This window comes from Daucus carota, chromosome 3, assembly GCF_001625215.2.
Source record: "Daucus carota subsp. sativus chromosome 3, DH1 v3.0, whole genome shotgun sequence".
Classification (NCBI taxonomy): domain Eukaryota; kingdom Viridiplantae; phylum Streptophyta; class Magnoliopsida; order Apiales; family Apiaceae; genus Daucus; species Daucus carota.
In genome coordinates this window covers 52,196,945-52,216,697 of record NC_030383.2, presented here as the reverse complement: position 1 = coordinate 52,216,697, position 19,753 = coordinate 52,196,945, and the positions used below count along the sequence as shown (strand labels likewise).

The window sequence follows — 19,753 nt, the reverse complement described above, 5'->3', positions numbered from 1 at the left end:
TAGTTCTGAATAATGGAATACATGTATTCTTCTCAAATTATATCAAAATCACGTGTTGTAGGTTGAGGGCGTCGACTATATCGATGGACGAGTTGAGTTGTCTGCTTGATATCTTATGCTATTATATGTATCTTTTTCAAGTGTTTAAGTTCATTGTATCTCCTAATTCTCCTCCCAGTTTTCCTCCATGAGCCTGTTAACTCCTTAAATGACGTCCGTTACAACAATTATCAAATTGAATTGCCTCCTGAAAAGATGAGTTGTTCTGATTTGATCTTCATGCTTATCCATATCTGCTCGTAAATATCGCGTCGTTAATACATCTCGTTATGTCACTGCTTTTTCTGTCGTGTCCAAACACCAGAAAAATCTGGGTACAACATGAAACACTATAATTTTAACTATGTTGGTCATGTTAGGGTTCGATTACAGAAAACCATTCAAAATCTTCTCGAACTTTGTTTATCATATTTGTTATTTAGGGTGACAAGAAAAAATGAAACTCAAATTTAGAATTATATATTTGTTCAATGTTCTGATAAATTTTATTTTAATTTTGTAAAATGAGACACTTGTATTTTGAGATTTGTCATAAAGGTGAATTGAGTTAACAAAGGAGAAAAAGAGGGGAAACGAGAAAGGAAGATTCTTTGTGTAGCATACTAAAAAGAGCAATGCTAGGGACCCCAAAATTTGTCCCCAAATTATTTTCCCAAATGACGTGGCAAACACATGGCGGAATTTGGTTGGGTGGTTTATGTGCATACAGGGGGTCCCATTATTTATTAGTATTAGTATAACCAATCACAACTTGCCACATAGATTTGGGAAAAAATTTTGGGAACAAAATTTGGGGTACTTAGCATTTTCCTACTAAAAAAAAGGGGACGCGGAAAAGTAATATCGGCAATGTGATGTTCCCCAGTACGGTTTACGAATCATTTGAACATGGAAAATGTATACATACGCCAACTGATTGAGTTTGGAATATTCACCACGCACGTAGGAGTAATATTAAAATTACATTTACTTGCAAAATACTGTAGTAGTAAAAACTTTTTACTAAAAAGAGAATCTGGGGCATTATACAAAGCGGAAGCTACAATCAACCAATCACTCAACCACCAAAGTTAGCGATCTTTTTGCCATTATTGTTTCTTTATAAATTAGGGAGTGAGCGAGAAAAGAATTGATTAAAGTGAGTATTTTTAGAATAATAGAATGCAAAGCACGTAATTTAATACTAGAAATAAGGAGATTTGGGGTATAATAGAGGGAAGTCGTGGACAAAAAGAGAGCGTGGGACTGGGGGCAGTGACAGTTGGGAAATGGCAAGAAATAATTGGCTGTCGATGTTCCCCATGTGTAATTTTGGTGATGATAGTCCTCGAGTGCTCATTCTCAACATACGCCAACTGGATGGATTCCCCCTATTCTAATTCTAATTGTAATACAACTACCACTAGCCATTAACTTGCTACTTCCTCTTCACTTTATTCCTAAACCCTCTCTCGGTCCGCTGCTCTGCTGTTTATACAAATCTCTCCCATCCACTGCTCTGCTGTATATTCAACTCTCTCCTCGATCCACTGCTGTATATACAACAAATCTCTCTCTCTCTCTCTCTCTCTCTCTCTCTCTCTCTCTCTCTCTCTCTCTCCCCCTCACCCCTCTCTCTCTCCCTCTCTCTCTCTCTCCCCCTCTCTCATTCACACACACACAAACAATGTCTGCGTCTGCGGCTGGGGATAATTCATCATCAGACAAGATGATATACCTACACGGAGACATGGAGCTCCGCATCCTGGAAGCACGTTCACTCCCAAACATGGACTTAATCACCGGCCAAATCTCTCGCTGCATCTCGCTCGATTCCTGCCGCCGTGCTCCCTCCCCCGCCGACCGCAAGATCGGCCACCACCGGAAAATTATCACCAGTGACCCCTACGTCACCGTCTCCGTCCCCCAGGCCATCGTCGCTCGTACACGTGTCATCCCCAATTCTCAGTCCCCTATCTGGGATGAACACTTTCACATCCCTCTTGCTCACCCTGCTGTCAATTTGGAATTCCAAGTCAAAGATAATGATGTCTTTGGCGCCGAAATTATCGGCACTGTCAAGATCCCTGCTCAGACGGTTGCTTCTGGAGAACATATTTCTGGTTGGTTTCCCATCATTTCGTCCTCTGGGAAGCCTCCCAAGCCGGACTCCGCTCTTAAGATTGAGTTGAAGTTCACTCCGTGTGACGAGAATCCGCTTTATAAGCACGGCATTGCAGGCGATCCGGATCATTTAGGTGTTAGGCACACTTATTTTCCTGTTAGGAAAGGTTGTCAGGTTCAGTTGTATCAGGATGCACATATTACCGATGATATCAAATTTCCGCATATTGAGTTGGATGGTGGGAGGAATTTCGAGCAAGGTCATTGTTGGGAGGATATATGTTATGCTATTTCTGAAGCTCATCATATGATTTATTTGGTTGGTTGGTCCATATATCATAAGGTGAAGCTGGTTAGGGAACCAACTAGGCCATTGCCGCGAGGAGGGGATTTGACTCTCGGTGAACTGCTCAAGTATAAGTCTGAGGAAGGGGTTAGGATCTTGCTTTTGGTTTGGGATGACAAGACTTCCCACAAGAAGCTCTTCATTAACACGGTAACTAATTTAATTTTATCTTAGAAGTTTGATTCGCACTCGCTAAGATTACTAGCTAACCTAACCTTGGAGATTGATTTGTAAGTTGTTTTTCTGGTATCGAGTCTAATTCTTGACCGTTCTTCCACTTATTTTTTCATGAAATATGCCAAAACATAGAATATAGCAACCCACGATTTTTGTTGGATATGTTTCTATATCCCTTGCTGATTGCGTTTGAGTATCGGTCAGAATTATGCTACTGTATATGCATTTCTTAGTAATCACATTCAAAAAAAGTCATTTAAGGGCTACACTTTACCTTCTGTGAAGTGCCATCTGAGTGAAATATTTGACTTGGTCAGCTTTTATTATGCTAGGGCTATTTCAACCATGATAATTTCCTTTACCCGAGAAATTTCCATCTAGGGCGTGAGCTAGAAGGTTTGAATGGGTACTAGAAAAACTCTCTCATTTGCAGGCGCATAACTCTGCCCTTTATCTCCACTGCCTATGACTGTATTTAGTATAGAATTATTTTACTCTATGATTTAGTAAATAAACCAAGAAACAGTGAAGACTGTTTGGTATCTTGATTTCTTTAGCATTACCGACATTAATGAAAATCACTTGTTAAAATAAAGTGATAAACCAACAAATACAGAACTGTGAATCAAGGGGATATTAGCTAATATGGGTAAAATATAGCTACACTTAATATCTTGCAAATGGGTTTATATCTAAAATAAAGAGTGTGACTTTAATCAAATTAGAGTTGCTTTGGAAGGACTTTGACTTAAAAATAACTGTATGGTTGGTAGAATGAAGAAGAGAAAATGGGGAGGGTTGTTCCATGAATATTCTATGGCCTGCCTGACCACAGATCTCTGTAAGAGAACTGCTTTTTGTCCAAGTATTTAATCTTATCTGAATGCGTGATCTTACCGGTCTACTGAATGATTGCATCAGAAGTTGGTCATAAAAGGGGTTAAATGGCTAAAGCATGACTGAACTCACTCCCAACTTGCAGTTGGGTCATCAACTTAAAATGTTTGTAGTGATATCAAACTATACCCATATAAGTCATCTGAACATTCGATCAGAGATGTTGTAATTATGCATAAAATTCCATCATCATATTAAAACCAAGATTACCCAAACACCTTTTTTATTGGATGTTTTTTTAAATGTGTGCTATGTAAATATAATGATAAATATGTAAGAGTACTATGGAATTCAGAACAGATAGAATCAAGAAGGTGATTAAAGTCATTAATATTAGAGCCAAAGGGCTTGTATCAATTATTTTAGACAGGCTTGTACGATTATCAATCACATCTCGAATACTATATATGTATATGTATATAATTGGAATTTGTAATATGACTGCCGATTCAGATTGCTTACTTATACTTAGAGCTGCTAACTAAATCATGTTATGCTTGCATGTATATACTATGTAGCCCGGAGATGGGTATGGGAGCATATACGGGGATGGGGACATGAAATGGCAATTTTAAAGTTACAGGGTACGGGTACACCATTTAATATATTAATTTTTCTTATTTATAAGATAGAGGTAATATTCAACATTCAAAAGATTAAACATTAAACTTAAAAGACACTATCATCCTCAAATATTAACATCTTCATATATCAACTCATTCTCTATTTCATGCACATCAAGTGAGAGTTCCACAACTCTAAGAATCCTACATCTTCTGCTTCAAAGTAAGCCCACCAGTTTCTAGGATCAGAAGAGTATCTCTTTGTAAGGTACATTATATCATCAAAGAAACCTGTCATAAGTGAGAATTGAGCATATTCTCACTTTTTATTTAGTTGGGGCGGGTATTATAGTCATCTTAGTATTCGAAACATCCCGAATTTAAAATTTTAGTTAGCCGTCCTCAAGCTTGGGTACAACACTGTTTGGCATCCCGTGCAACATATTGTGTGTGTCTGTATGTGTGTATTTATGTTTGTGTGTATGTATATGTATATTCACGTCAAACATTCTGTGGACAAAGCATGAACGGTTTGTAGGTTTAGTGAAGATGGATCTGGTTCGGTTATTTGTCGTCTTGAAATATCTAACTGGCAGTCTACATGGCAATATACAGTTAAAAGATAATGGATTCCATTAAAGTCTATAAAAGTGAGTGATCATGAATTATTAATGTTTAGTGACCAGTGTGCAAGTTTTTATTAGTCTAGTTAGTCAATTGCAAGCTTTTACAGTTTAATGGCTCAGTTGCATGTTGAACCCAAGTTTAATTATGTTTTAGACATTTAACCCGTCATATATGTAGGTGAAGCATGTGAGCATAGCCATATATTGTGAACTGTGACACTCAAGACATGTCACATAAAATTTTCCATATAGTAGGTAGGTTTACCCATTATCTGATTGACAACTGATATAGCTGCCCTCAATCTTTTTAGTCTAATTTTATTTCCTTACTTTATTTTTGATGAAATCATTTTAACTTTTATCTATCGTAGTAAGTATACTTTTGCAACGTGCACCTATTTTTGACCCTCACTATGAAGATATAAAACTCTGCAACTGTGAATATGTTTGGTATATGTAAATGATGGTTTTAACTGACAATTGAAAATGCAGGAAGGAGTGATGGGGACACATGACGAGGAGACCAAGAAATTTTTCAAGCATTCATCTGTGACTTGTGTGCTTGCACCTCGTTATGGAAGTAGTAAGCTTGGCTTTCTCAAACAGCAGGCAGGCCTAAATTTTGGTTCTGTAGATATTAGAATGATAAACGATGTCCTAAAACCTTTGTTTGAATTTTTATATACGTATGTGGATAAAATAATAGTTATGATATATTTACAAAGAAAGTATTTGTCGTAGTAAGCTTGAACCTTTTCTTTATTTATATACCTTACACACTGTAAATGTTGTAACTGATCTTATCATCAGTGTATCCACCACTGTTTTTAGGACTCATATATTTCACCTTATTCCTTGATTACCTATTAAGAATGTTTTTAGCAAAGATTAAATTTGTCACTTCAAGTTTAACATAATAGAAAATAACATTAATATACTGTTACAGTTACCATTTATTACTGGTTTTTATATGTTAGCATATTCTGAAATTGTGCCAAAATGCAACCAGAAGATTCACATATTGTGGCAAGATGGATGGTTGTGCATAGAATTAAGATTAATCATTATAATCAAATTATAATGGTAGATGCATGTGTACGAGCTTACACCATGTAATGATGATGCAATGTGTCTAAGCTACTAATCTCTATATATCTGATTTTTGATTCACCTTTTATAAATATCTTTCATAATCTTTAGACTAAACCAGCATCCTTTAGAAAACAAAATGTTAAATAATCTGTTATGGCTCTCTGTAGGTTGTTGGAACTGCATTTACACATCATCAGAAGTGTGTGCTTCTAGATACCCAGGCATCTGGTAATAATAGAAAGATTACAGCATTTATAGGTGGTCTTGATCTGTGTGATGGTCGGTATGATACACCCCAGCATCGAATATTCAAAGATCTTGATACTGTATTTGAGGGTGATTACCATCAGCCTACATTTCCAGTAAGTGGTTTCCCAGTGACTAGTTGGAATATATTTTTCCTTTTCTATATTGGAAGGCTTATACACGATCATGATTTTCCACACTTCTTAAAATGTATGTGTGCTCTAGTCATATTTCATATTAAAACTGTTTTGCTTCAAAAAATTTCTTTTGGGAACTTTATTGGTTTAGCCAGTCATTTAATCTTTTAAATTTAACAGTGTGTGTGTGTGTGTGTGTGGAGGGGGGGATTGTTCTAATTACTATATACAAAGGAAGGGAGGGAGGAAAGAGAAACAAGGGTACAATTCATTGCTTCAGACCGTTTCATCTCTATCATTCTCTGGAAGATAATGATTGATGATAGTATTTTAAGAAGAACAATAAAAATCTTTCACGAAAACAGAATTCCACAATCCATGCCGATAACAAGCTTTTTTTGGCCTATGCATTAATATCATTATATTATCTTGCTCATGGTGTTTATCCTTATACATCTTCTCTAAACTTAAATATATTCAAATAATTGCTCATGTCACCTTGTCCATTCATCTGTTAAGATTCTATATTTTGTCTTCACTAGGCAGGAACGAAGGCTCCAAGACAGCCGTGGCATGACTTGCACTGTAGAATAGACGGCCCTGCAGCTTATGATGTCCTCTTGAACTTTGAGCAGCGTTGGAAAAAATCTACAAGGTGGAGGGAATTTAGTTTACTTAAGAAAAAAATTGCTCGATGGAGTGATGATGCTTTGATAAAGATAGAACGTATCTCATGGATACTCAGTCCATCCATGTCTGTTTCAAAAGATGGTAAGCACACAGTCGTCCCTGGTGATGAACCAATATTACATGTTTGTAGGGAAGATCATCCTGATAACTGGCATGTTCAGGTATGGGTACTTTTTGGTATTACTTGTGTTTTCGACTCAGCATGTGTCATTTTAAAAAAAAATCTAATTACCTCTTTTTAAAATTATTATACAGATATTCCGATCAATAGATTCAGCATCAGTGAAGGGATTTCCCAACACTGTTGATGTTGCTCAGGAACAGGTTACTGTCTAAACCAGTTATCCTTCTATTTTACATGTGCTCTATCCTTTTTTGTGCATTGGTGTATATTTACATGCATGTGCAATTAGCTTGTTTTTTTGTAAATTGTTTACATTGCAATCTTTAGTAATTTATGTTATGGATGTGTGTTTAATGCTTCCTAACTAGAGTGTTTTTTTTCACCTGTCACTTTACTGCAGAACCTTATCTCAGCCAAAAATCAGGTGATAGACAAAAGCATTCAAACAGCATATATTCAAGCAATTCGATCTGCTAAGCATTATATTTATATTGAAAATCAATATTTCATTGGAGGATCATATGCATGGCCAGCATACAAAGATTCAGGTAACTTCTTTTGCTGCTTGCATCTTGCAGTTGTATTACGCCATTTTTTTGGTCCGTAAAAGTTTGATTCTGAAAATCTTGCAATTTACATTTTCCCCATGTATTGCATGTGGGTATGGTTTCCTATAAAATATAACTTTTTCTTGGTATTAATCAAATACAGAAATCTAAATACTCACAAGTGCATACCAAGGCTCTAATTCTCGACCTCTTATTACCTACGGAACTGAGATATATATTAGGCTACAATTTTAAGGGCACTATGTTGTCATTAGACCCGTCTCATTGTCTTTTCTTGCTACCATGAATGATTGATAGGCTTTTCTGGTAAGGAATATATCTAGTCCAGGAAGTCTTTGATGTGTTGCCTGGTTTTCTATTGGTTATTTATAACTCGTGGTTCTCCATGCAGGATGGTCATTGCGTACAATTTTCATCAATTTTTACTGTTCGTAGTTTATTTTGTATTATTAGTTCTACTCTAAAACTATTTTTTGCTTGCTGTTGCGCGATCAGGAGCTGAAAATCTAATCCCCATGGAGTTGGCACTAAAAATTGCTAGTAAAATAAGAGCAAAGGAGAGATTTGCAGTATATGTCATCATGCCAATGTGGCCAGAGGGTGTTCCCACTACTGCTACTATGCAAGAGATTCTCTTTTGGCAGGTATATTATATTTTTTTCTGGTAGCAACTGACATCACTCGCATGTTGAAATGATATGTGACTTCATTCTCTACAATAAACGGCTTCATAGCAGCATTGCTCTGTCATATATATTATATATATATATATAGAGAGAGAGAGAGATAGATAGATATTTGCACTTGTTATATATATTCGTTCTGGCTGGGATAGTTTGTGAGACAATAAGGCCTGTGCAGGCATGTGTAGCAAATATGGAACTACACAAAACTTCTGTTCTATCTTATCTGAATCCTCCAATAACCCCTATGTTTTAGTTTTAATACAGTATGGTTTTTACTTTTAAATATATTTTGAGATTAATTTGCTGCTTTTGAAAACATCAATTGTAATATCTATCTTTTTGTGTAATTATGAAACTTGTAAGTAGAATCCCCGGTAGCAAATTTTTATATCTTTCTGAACACTGTTTTTGGTTGGTCTGGGCTTGTGTGTTTATATATAAAGCCATAAAGGTATTCAAACATATGTATAAATTGTTATAGTTAAATAAACAAATCCATAACACTGGAAATAGCATATTTTCCTGCTCTGTCTGCATAACAAAATTTAATACACTGCAGTGGCAACCATACGAATCCAGATATATTTTATGTTAGGTACTAAGGTACATGGTACTAAGTTAATTTAAATTTGGTTTCCAGGGTTCCTTTGTTAGGCAAAAATTTTAAACCACTCTCTTTAAGTATGTACACAATGGTGTTCTTTACTTTTTGTTATATCTGGAAAGTGCTTTTTTTTTGTTTCTGCTAAGTGCTACCATAAGAGAAATTTAGAACCAGATATCAGGGATATTGTCTTCTTAATAAAATTACATGAAATTCGCATGATGCAAATATATCACAATGTATCCCTCTTTTTGTAAAGGGAAAAGAAACATTCTGTTTTGTAATATGACCATTCTCAATATTCAGCAAAAAATGTATAAACATTCTCATTACTAGTAGACGAGCTTTATGTATCATATTACTAAGATACATTATTTGCAGAGCCAAACAATGCAAGCAATGTACTCCATGGTTGCTCAGGAACTTAAATCCACACAAGTTGTAGACTCCCATCCTTGCGACTATCTGAACTTCTATTGCCTAGGCAATCGGGAAGAAATTCCAAAGGAAGCTAGTCAAAATTCTACAGATTGTAATCAGGTATTGCTAGATTGTTTTTGAATTTGAGTTTGTGGCAACATTTAAGTATGCAAGTATATTGAAACAGCTATAGAACTGCATGCACTGATGCTTAAAGAATTCCTTATTGTTTTCGGCCAAGCTTTAGTCTCTTTCGGTCACTTAGTAGCTTAATGTGAGATTTTTTTTCTTAAGAAAAGAGTTGCTCAATGATGTCCTGGGTGACTACTTAACCTTTTTCAAGAAACCTAGAAGATTCATGTGTTAAATTATTCTGTTAAGATAAAGTGCTAATTCAATCTAAATTTCACAACATGTTTTAATTGATTAAATTAAGAATTAAGTAGATGTAGCCAAAAAAATAATAGCACCTGCTCGGTCAATAAATTCAAGGACCTAAAAAGTATTTTAATTATATAATAAATATTAATGTATCTCGCTTCAAGTAAGAATATATGGATTAAAAAATTTTCTAAAATTTTTGCGATCACAGAAGTAAAAATAGCTAAGATCACGACACAATTCTATCTATAATGGTTTTTCCCCACCAAACCTCACGTTTACGGACCGGAATATATATATATATATATTCAACTCTACAAGCACATTAATCAATCATCAATGTTTTCGGGAATTTTGGTAATAATTATAGGCTGAGCAGTACCATATGTTCAAATTTCAATGCTTTAATATGACTAAAACCTTGAAACTCCTGTAAAGTTGACCTTGCTTATGTCTTTAGGTTTCCAGTGCACAGAAGTTTCAGCGGTTTATGATTTATGTGCATGCCAAGGGGATGATTGTTGATGACGAATATGTGATTGTGGGATCTGCTAACATTAATCAGAGATCTTTGGCTGGTACAAAGGATACTGAGATAGCAATGGGTGCATATCAACCCCATCACACTTGGGCTGCAAAGAAGCATCATCCGCAAGGCCAGGTTTGCCTTCCTTTCTTGTATGACCAACATTAGTCTTATCTGTCTTCACTCTTTGAGGGGTGCTATTTAGTACTAATATGCATCGCTTTTATTATAAACTTTAGTATGCTCCTTAGATGTCAAGCCCTCTGCAGAATATATTATTCTAGTTTAGCACTGTAAACTGTGATTTTTCCTTGTTCCCGCTGATATGATACTGTTATCTATCCAGGTATATGGATACAGGTTGTCACTATGGGCTGAGCACCTTGGAATGTTCGACGATTGCTTTGTGACTCCAGAAACTTTAGAATGCGTAAAGAGAGTGAACGACGTTGCTGAAGATAATTGGAAACGTTACACAACTGAAGCCTTTACCCCATTGCAGGGCCATATTCTTAAGTATCCTCTCCATATTGATGTTGATGGAAAGGTGGGTTCTTTACCTGGACATGAAAATTTTCCCGACGTTGGTGGCAAAGTGATTGGAGCTCATTCTGCTGGAATCCCAGATATTCTTACAACATAATACAAATCCCAGAATTGTATGCGTCTGATATTTTTTTGTTTGTTAATTGTTAAAGACGGTGTGGGGTGTTGAATTCATGAATCTGTCCATTATTGTATTTTGTGCACAGCTTTGTACATCTTGGATTATAATTATGATAGATGTAAAAAATAGGGAAAGAGCGATAGATGAGATGTTTGAACCTGTTTATGCTGAATTATAATTAGGCTGGGTACAGTTGTTTGTTTGTAGTTGGGATTTATTAATCAGTTGAATTGTAAGTTGTGACTAATGGTATAATTTATGGTTGATTAGTTGTATTTCCAGTAGTAAATAAATCTCTCTTTTCAAACCAGTGCTTACAGCGAAACCCATATGCAAACTCTTTAGAAAGATTCTGATACTGAAGTTTGTAAATACATATGTGAATATGCTCCAGGAAGATTTTAAACTTATACAAAGTCGAATCCAGTCGAATGGCTTTCCAGGGGGATCATAGACAGTGGCGGACCCAGAAATTTTTCTCAGTGGGTTCCTTATTTTACTTTATTAATATAAATAATAAATATTTATTTAGATATCAATATTTAAATTTTTTATATTAATATTAAATGTTAATTTAAAGAACACCGGAAACTAAAAAGTATATATTTAGGCAAATATCTTAATAAATACAAGATTTTAAATTATTCCGAACACCATTCGCCCAATAGTTAATAAGATCTCTGAATTATTGAGGTAAATTATGAGTTTGGTAAATATTTTAGTGGGCTCTTGCTAAATTTTAAATTAATTTTTAACTGAAATTTATCTTATAATTACACTTCGGTGGGAAGTTGAGTGGGTGCCGGGGAACCATAGCCAAGGCTATGGGTCAGCCCCTGATCATAGAAAGATTATACAGCAATCTTATTAGTTAAAAACGGTCAATGTTATTTGAAGAAATTTGAGTTTTTTTTTAAATTAAAAAATATAAAAAGATAATAATTTTAGTTGGAAAAGATAATTGATCATATAAGTAGGCCCGTAATTCGGTCCAAATACTGACCGACCACATTTTTAATATTTCGACTTCAATAATATAATAATAGATATAGTCGTATTTGAACTCTCATAATATTCTCATATATTTAAATACTTTAAGTTTAAATTAATACCTAAATATATATATCGACTCCATTCAAAACTACGAAATAAAATTGAATTGTAAACCGGTGAATATACCCAAAACTAGAGACTCGAGGGTGAGAGTTAGGGGTGTACACGGCTCGGTGAAACCGACCGAACCGACCGAACCAAGCCAAACTGACCATATTTCACCTGAATCAGTCTGAATTTTTTTGACCCGATTAATAACTAGATTAAAAAATGAGTAACCCGATTTAATTGGGTCGGATACGGGTTTCGGTTTTTTTAACCGATCCCACCCAACCCGATTAAAAAATATTATATTACATATAAAAATCATTCACCCCAACCCAGTAACCCATAATATGTTAGCCTAGTCCATTTAACTAATTGTTGACTTGTTGTGTTTTGCTGTGCTTTACTAATTGTTTTTGTTCAACTTAAATTTTAAATTTATTGTTGTAGTTCTGTAACTTCTGGTATCGAGCTTAACTTGATATTGAGCTTTAATTGCTTTGGTCAGTGGTGCAGGTTTTTAAGATGTTATAGTGCTTAACTCATTTTGTAAACACCGGGTATTTCACCTGCTTGCCGTAGTACATTCAGTTAAAGTTTTATCTTTTGATGTGTCGAAATTTGTTTTGCTAAATTATGAAAAAAAAATATTTTATATTTCATAACCCGATCAAACCGATGCGAACCGATGTAAACCTAAATAATACAAATTGATTTGAGTTATGAATTTAATTTTTATGATTTAGGTTGAGAATTTGAAAACCCGATTAAATTAGATTGGGTCGTTAAATTCCTTTAATTCATCCAACCCGAACCTTGTACACCATCGGTGGGAGTAGTCCCACGAGCGAACACGGTGTTTGACCTATCAACATATCCGGGAACGTAGTTTCAATCAATAACTTAATTAATAAAAAAAAGAAAAAAAAGACTCCGTAGGAGTAGAATTTGTTATGGCAAATTGCAATTGCATACACGTATATATCAAATCTGATTAAACAAACACACATCTATCTTATTGCCTTCATTCATTTCATAGATGTTGAACAAAAACTAAACGAATCGCAAGAATTAAGGTCAGGAGAGGGACAACAATGGCGTCCAGAGGGAGACGAGGAGGTCCAATGAGAAAGAACTCATCATCTTTATTCTCATCATATAATTTGTTGTTTGGAGCCCTCCTTATATTTTGTTTCTTTCTTATCATTCTTCTTGCTTTTGGTATTCTTTCTATTCCAAACTCTTCATCGTCGTCATCATCATCGTCAGTACCTGTACAACATTCTCGGAAAGCTCAAGATCTTACCACCATCGTTCACAATTCTGTCAAGAGGTTGTTATCTTTTTAATTTTTGTTTTTATTGTTTAATTTGGATTTGGATTTGATTTGATCTGATTTATTGACACTCTTATTTCACGTGGGATACCTACATTTTGCAGTGATGCTGTTGAGGATTATGATGAGAGAGCAGATCAGTGGGTTGAGGTCATTTCTTGGGAACCTAGAGCTGTTGTTTATCACAGTTTTTTGGTGGGTCTCTCTCTCTCTCTCTCTCTCTCTCTCTCTCCCTCTCTCCCTCCTCCCCCCTCCCCCTCCCTCACCCCCCAACATATGCATTAGTACATCAAAGGTTTGGAGCCTATAGGGGATCAGCCTTTGCTACTAGGCTATTAAAGAATCCTCCTTTGATGTTCAATTCACATATGCTTCCCTTCTTGAATATGTCGTTGGTTTGTCTGTGCTGTACTCTTGGATTATTATTATTATTTTATTTTTTTCATTTCTACACCTATGTAAATGCATTTGTGTTTTTGGATGTTGTTGGTCTTTCCTAGTGTTTTTGGATGTTGTTGGTCTTTCCTAGAGTGATCGGTCTTTTTCAAAAAAGAACTGTATTTTTTGTATGTAGGATGGAATCCTAAACTCATAAACAATGAATGCTTTGGAAACAGTATCCTTGGGTGTTGGAAATCTGATTTGAATATTCTTAGGGTTTCTGTAACCTGCTTAGATACATTGAGAATTTCTTTCAATTTTGAACATATTGCCTTGATGATGGTAATCAGGGCTCACACATCTCACATGCTAACTGATTCATGTCACAGCTTTAATAGTTCTATTTAATGCAGCTAGCTATATTGAGCGCGCTTCTTCTTTTAAGTGCTAAGAACATTACATTGTAATTTTTGTTCTATGGAAGTCTATCTTGTCTTAGCCTGACCAAAATCAAATCGAAATGCCATTCCTTTTGCAGTCAAAGGATGAATGTGAGTATCTGATCAATCTTGCCAAGCCTCACATGCACAAGTCAAGTGTTGTTGACAGTGAAACTGGAAAGAGTAAAGATAGCAGGTCTGCATTTCAATCCCATTCTGCATCTTTTAACATTATTAGATTTTGGATTCTCAATCATATACATCACTACCACCCTTTTTCATGTCTATCTATCTATATATTAATATGTGCGTGTGTGTGCTTTATGCTTCTGATCTATGTTTATCCAGGGTGCGGACAAGTTCTGGGACATTTTTGGCAAGAGGGCGTGATAAAACAATACGTGAGATTGAGAAACGGATTGCAGATTTCACTTTCCTACCTGTCGGTATGTGATTTGAACTACTACCAGAACATTTTCATCTTATTATTTTTCTCCATCAAGCAGTTTTCTCTACATGTACAATGTTGTAAAATCCTTTTTTATTATTGAAGGATTACTTGAAATGAGTTCTTGCATCGCGCAATATTAGTATTTGTTATTTTTCGTTTTAATCTAAACTCGTCGCATTTGCTATATGCTAAACTTCTATTAACTTAGAGTATTCAGTTAAAAGCCTAGATAAGCTCCCTACATTTCTCCAAAGCATTGATATGCAGAAAATTTGATATATATAAGGGTGCATGTGTGAGCCTGTGTCCATATCTTCTGCTTGGCTGAAAATGGTATAGTTTAACATCTACCAAACATAGCAAGTTCAAGCTTCAACAAATCATGTGAGTGCTTTGGTTTGAACGTGATTGATCCCAATTGTGTAAAGGTTCCAATGATTTTGCTACTTATAGAAGTATGATAATTAAACTATAGGATCAATGGATCATCTCGTGCTAAGTCTTCTTTTTTATTTATGTGTGCATTATAAAGCCAGGAATGCAACCTGATGATTCCCATATCCCCAACCCCCTCTATACAATACTTGGATTCATGGGGATATTTGGATACTTATAAAATTTCAACTAATTTTTTCACAAATTGTGCAACATAAATAAATGATATAACAGAAATTCTTGTGTTTTAGATGCTTATATCATGTATTTGATTCGATTCGCATAGTTCTTAGATTCTTTACTAGATTTTATCATTATTTATAACATCAAATATATACTTATAATTTCATATCTTTGTATTTGCCGAATTCCCATATCCACCCACAACCATGCTTCTTAGTTATAAACTTATGCTTTCCATGGATTGTGTCCACGGAGGCACGGACCACAGTAATGGTTTTTTTGTTTCCCTCTTTTTGCTATTTGATGACTAGTTTCTTCTTTCAAAAAAGAAAAGAAAAGGATGATTAGTTTATTGTATTTTACAAGAAGTTTCTGTCTCTATGATAATCAGGGTTCAGTATTTGACATATTCTCATTCTTTTATGTTCAGAACATGGGGAAGGACTTCAAATTCTCCACTATGAAGTAGGACAAAAGTATGAGCCTCACTATGACTATTTCCTCGATGATTTCAACACAAATAACGGAGGCCAACGTATAGCTACTGTACTTATGTACCTGTAAGTATTGTATATCCTCTAGGATCCTTCCTTGCAGTTTAGCTTATCTCTCTTCTGTTGAGCTTTTCTGTCCCTGTTGCACTTAATAAATCCTCCTGCTTCTCTCACTAGTAAATGTTGTTTTACAGATCAGACGTCGAAGAAGGGGGAGAAACTGTTTTTCCTAATGCTAAAGGTAATTTCAGTGCCGTTCCCTGGTGGAATGAGCTATCTGAATGTGGGAAAGGAGGATTATCTGTAAAGCCAAAGATGGGTGATGCACTGCTATTTTGGAGCATGAAGCCTGATGCGACTCTGGATCCTTCAAGTTTGCATGGTTAGTATCAGTTTCTTATTGCCCCAACTTCCAGTGAATGAATTACCGATCATGTTGATCTGTTGGACGGGCTTCTGTGCTTAGAATATATGTCAAATCTAAAATACTGCATATGTCTGAGTAATCCTTATGCCCAAATAGAATGTTAATTCATTTTTTTTCATCGCTAGGTGGATGTGCTGTTATCAAAGGGAATAAATGGTCCTCTACAAAGTGGTTACGCGTGAATGAGTATAAAGCTTCTTAGTAGGTAAGGTTATACTTGATACTGAAATTTGAAAATTCAAGACATGGAGCTCTATAGATATATAATTAGGCCTGTAAAACAGGCAGTTCTTCTCTATTAAATTTTGAACTCTTTAATGATTTTCATATTATATAAATTCAAGTAGTTACGTGATCAAGATGACGTTGAGTACTAGCTGCATGTTACTGATTGAGTACTTGATGTCTCCTGAGGTCAAAGCATTTGCATAGCCTCTTTTGTTCTTAAATATGATATCTTCCCTTTCAAGTGACAACATGTATGTATACAAAAGCATATGAAGCACTTATCTGTTTTTGCTTGAAGATAAATTTTTGTTACTGGTCCACAGATTTATGAAAACCCATATTTACAAAATACGTCAGGTTTTAGCTGTCAAAGGAATTAACTGATGATCTCTGGGAATAATTGCCGACATAACAGATTCTGTTAATTCCTAGATTTATTTGGAGATTCAAAAGCATAAATTGTGTCATAATTGACTGACTAATTGATTAGTTGTACATAATAGGACATCTGGATAATAGCATGTAATCAGCTTGTATTTAGCCTATAATCTGCCTGTAATTAGCTAATACTCCTATAAAAAGGGTACTCATCTCCATGAGAATACAGCAAAACATTTACAGTCTAATCTCTTCCTAGTTATTTATCATTTGCTAATGAGCAATTTTTGTATTTTGGGCAAACAATCTTTTCGAGCAGCATCTATATTCTCTATAGTATATTCTATTTTCTACACATGGTTCTAAACTTGTGCAACACATTTAACTTTACATGGTTTTCCAGCATGGATAGCGTTTCCTTCTAACACCATCTCCCAGGCATTACACCATTTTGGTGCAACTTTTACACTATTTTGGTGTAAAAAATAATAATCATACTGTTCACAAAATCTACTGTTCACCTGCACTATATATTACACCAAAAAGATTTTTTGCATATAACAAGATATATTCCCTCTAAACATTGCAAAAGTATTTGTTTGTTGGGATATAATAAGATATAAATGAGATATAGATGGTATAAATTTGTTTCCTTAACAAACACAAGGATTGAAAAACTCTATAATGGTGTAAAAATTTCACCAAATTTTGTGTCACACTATTTATTTGGTGTAATTCTTACACCATTATAAAGTTGCATTGGAGTTGATTTGACGCCAAAAGTTGCACGATTATAGAGTTTTGGTGTTGGGTCAGAGATGCTCTGGTTAGTTAACGCCTGAACTTTTTGTGCGATCTGGGTAGGTAGACTCGTCCTCTATACCATCTAAACTTATATTCTGTACATAAGCAATACATAACATTGGCAAACATTTGAGAGGATGATTTTACTGAAAGGATGTTTTAATTTATCATAACAGACTTCATCATTAATCTTCTTGCAGGTGGCTAATGTTGTACACTTCCTATAGGCGCATGTCACAGATTTTTCATGAGAGGTCCAGAAGTAAGCATGGAATTAATTGCCGTATTGAACTAGAACTAGTAGCTAAATTATCTAATCTGTCTTGCCTTGCTACATCATCATACCAATATTGTACTGCAAAATACTTTCTACACTACCATTTGCTGCACATTGTTAGCCAATCTTTGTTCATATTCACATATAGAGAATAAGGTCTGGGGTTCAGTTGTACTAATTTCTCCAACAAATTTTAGACGACAACTAGCATTTGCTACCAAAGCGGAGATAATGTATACGGGACAAGCAACTGTCGTCTTGGGTCATGAAATCAGGGAGCTTCCTTAATACCAGCTGGATTATCATCCAAACACCTGTTTGGATTCATAAGCACCTCATTTTAAACCATACATACTTATTCTTCATTGTCCTAATCACAGTTATGAGATATGTTTGCTTGATAATAATATTCCTTGACTTATTAAATGTATGTTATTAGTTCGAACATCATAGTCCATTTCATTTCCTTGCTTGTTAAGACAACAGCACAAGGTTTAAGTGGGGTTCCTCTTCATTAATCACTCGTCTATACTTCTTCCGTCCCGTTTAAACGCTTGTCACGTATTTTGAATTAATTAAGACTTGTCTTTTGCGTCGCAAAACTGCCACCTATATGTAATAAGCAACCTTGCCAAATGCGAGATAAGTCGATTTCATGAAGGTTGGCTCATATTTGGATGGCTAAATTCTTATATTCTTTATATCTTATTGTATGAAATATGTGATTATGAGAATTCTCTTTGGACTAAGGATCTGTAAATTTCAGAAGGCGTCATGATTAGGATTATATTAGATCTTTCGAATCGAACATGACGTGGATGCAGAGGCTCTTTTATTGTAAACCGTGTTGAAAAACGTGCAGAAAAACAAAAGGGGTGTTTAGGCAAGTTATTTTTTAAATCTTATTTTTAAAAATATATATATATATATATATTTTTATTATTTTTTGGATATAATTATTAAAAAAATGTTTTATATTAGATATTCAGTGAAAAATGATTTATTTTTTAAAAAATAGAATGTTATATATTTTTATCTAGAAATAAATTCTTATTTTTTGGAAAATAACAAAAGCAGGATCACTTATTGGCATTGCTGAAAAATAAGATTAGCTGATGCCTGGATCACAAATTTCCTATTAACTCGCTGCAAAGAAAAGTTATTAATTAATGACAATACTCGTTGTGTTCAAATTTAGACCAACGAAAACGAGTCACGGAACATTCGGAAAGAAAACAGCACAATCTTTCACGGTTGCTTAATATACACGTAATAAACAACTTAAAGTTTGAAATTGTGGGGCGGTTTGTGTGAGTTTAAATTAAATGGTTCTTACTTAAAATAAAAAATGGAGTAGAATTTAGAAGCAAGTTAAGATTTATAAGTGATTAAAGTGTTTGAGATAGGAGTAAGTAGAATCTCTGAAACAAAAACTAGCATTCCTAGTTTTTATAAGTACTTCTTGAATTTTTACGCAAATGGTACAAAATAAGTGTTTTTAATTTATAAACTCACAAGACGGCTTTTAATCCGTTGCCAAACAGCCTCTGCATTTTAAAAAAGAAAAGAAATTTTTTAATTAAACGGTCAAAAAATTTAAAAATATGTGTCAAAAAATTAAACGATTTATATTTCAAAACGGAGAGGTATTGAAAATATCTCTATTTTGAGCCAGCACAGAAAGAAATTACTCCCTCCGTCCCGTTGGATTGTTAACATCACTTTTTGGCACGCTTTTTAAGACCTCTATAAAATATAGTTGCATGAGGTTTTTTTTTATAAAAAAAATTCTGAATAAAAGTTTGATGTTTAAACTTTTATTCAGAAAAAAAATAAATTAAAAAAACATTATAGAACTATACTTTATAAGAGCCTCAAAATGCGTGCAAACAGTGAACGTTAACAAC

At 34.7% G+C, this 19,753-nt stretch overlaps 2 protein-coding genes across 3 annotated transcripts; both read left to right on the top strand.

Annotated features, from left to right (window-relative positions):
* Nucleotides 1-1,373: 1,373 nt before the first annotated feature.
* LOC108214541 (phospholipase D delta) lies at nt 1,374-11,189 on the top strand. Its single transcript, XM_017386603.2, has 10 exons — nt 1,374-2,659; nt 5,265-5,381; nt 6,032-6,226; nt 6,790-7,098; nt 7,193-7,261; nt 7,462-7,609; nt 8,126-8,274; nt 9,302-9,460; nt 10,182-10,382; nt 10,594-11,189. Exons 1-10 carry the CDS (start codon nt 1,727-1,729, stop codon nt 10,888-10,890), a joined length of 2,577 nt encoding a protein of 858 aa, XP_017242092.1. The 5' UTR covers nt 1,374-1,726; the 3' UTR covers nt 10,891-11,189.
* A 1,717-nt stretch (nt 11,190-12,906) lies between these two features.
* On the top strand, nt 12,907-18,293 carry LOC108215471 (probable prolyl 4-hydroxylase 10). Of its 2 annotated transcripts, XR_001805945.2 has the most exons (9): nt 12,940-13,345; nt 13,453-13,543; nt 14,268-14,365; nt 14,518-14,615; nt 15,669-15,798; nt 15,927-16,114; nt 16,285-16,364; nt 17,770-17,831; nt 18,044-18,293. XR_001805945.2 is itself a non-coding variant. In XM_017387987.2 (8 exons), exons 1-7 carry the CDS (start codon nt 13,107-13,109, stop codon nt 16,359-16,361), a joined length of 921 nt encoding a protein of 306 aa, XP_017243476.1. In that variant the 5' UTR covers nt 12,907-13,106; the 3' UTR covers nt 16,362-16,364; nt 17,770-18,293. The 2 variants fall into 2 exon arrangements, 1 of the variants encoding a protein (XP_017243476.1); XM_017387987.2 differs by having other exon boundaries at nt 12,907-13,345; nt 17,770-18,293.
* Nucleotides 18,294-19,753: the final 1,460 nt, after the last annotated feature.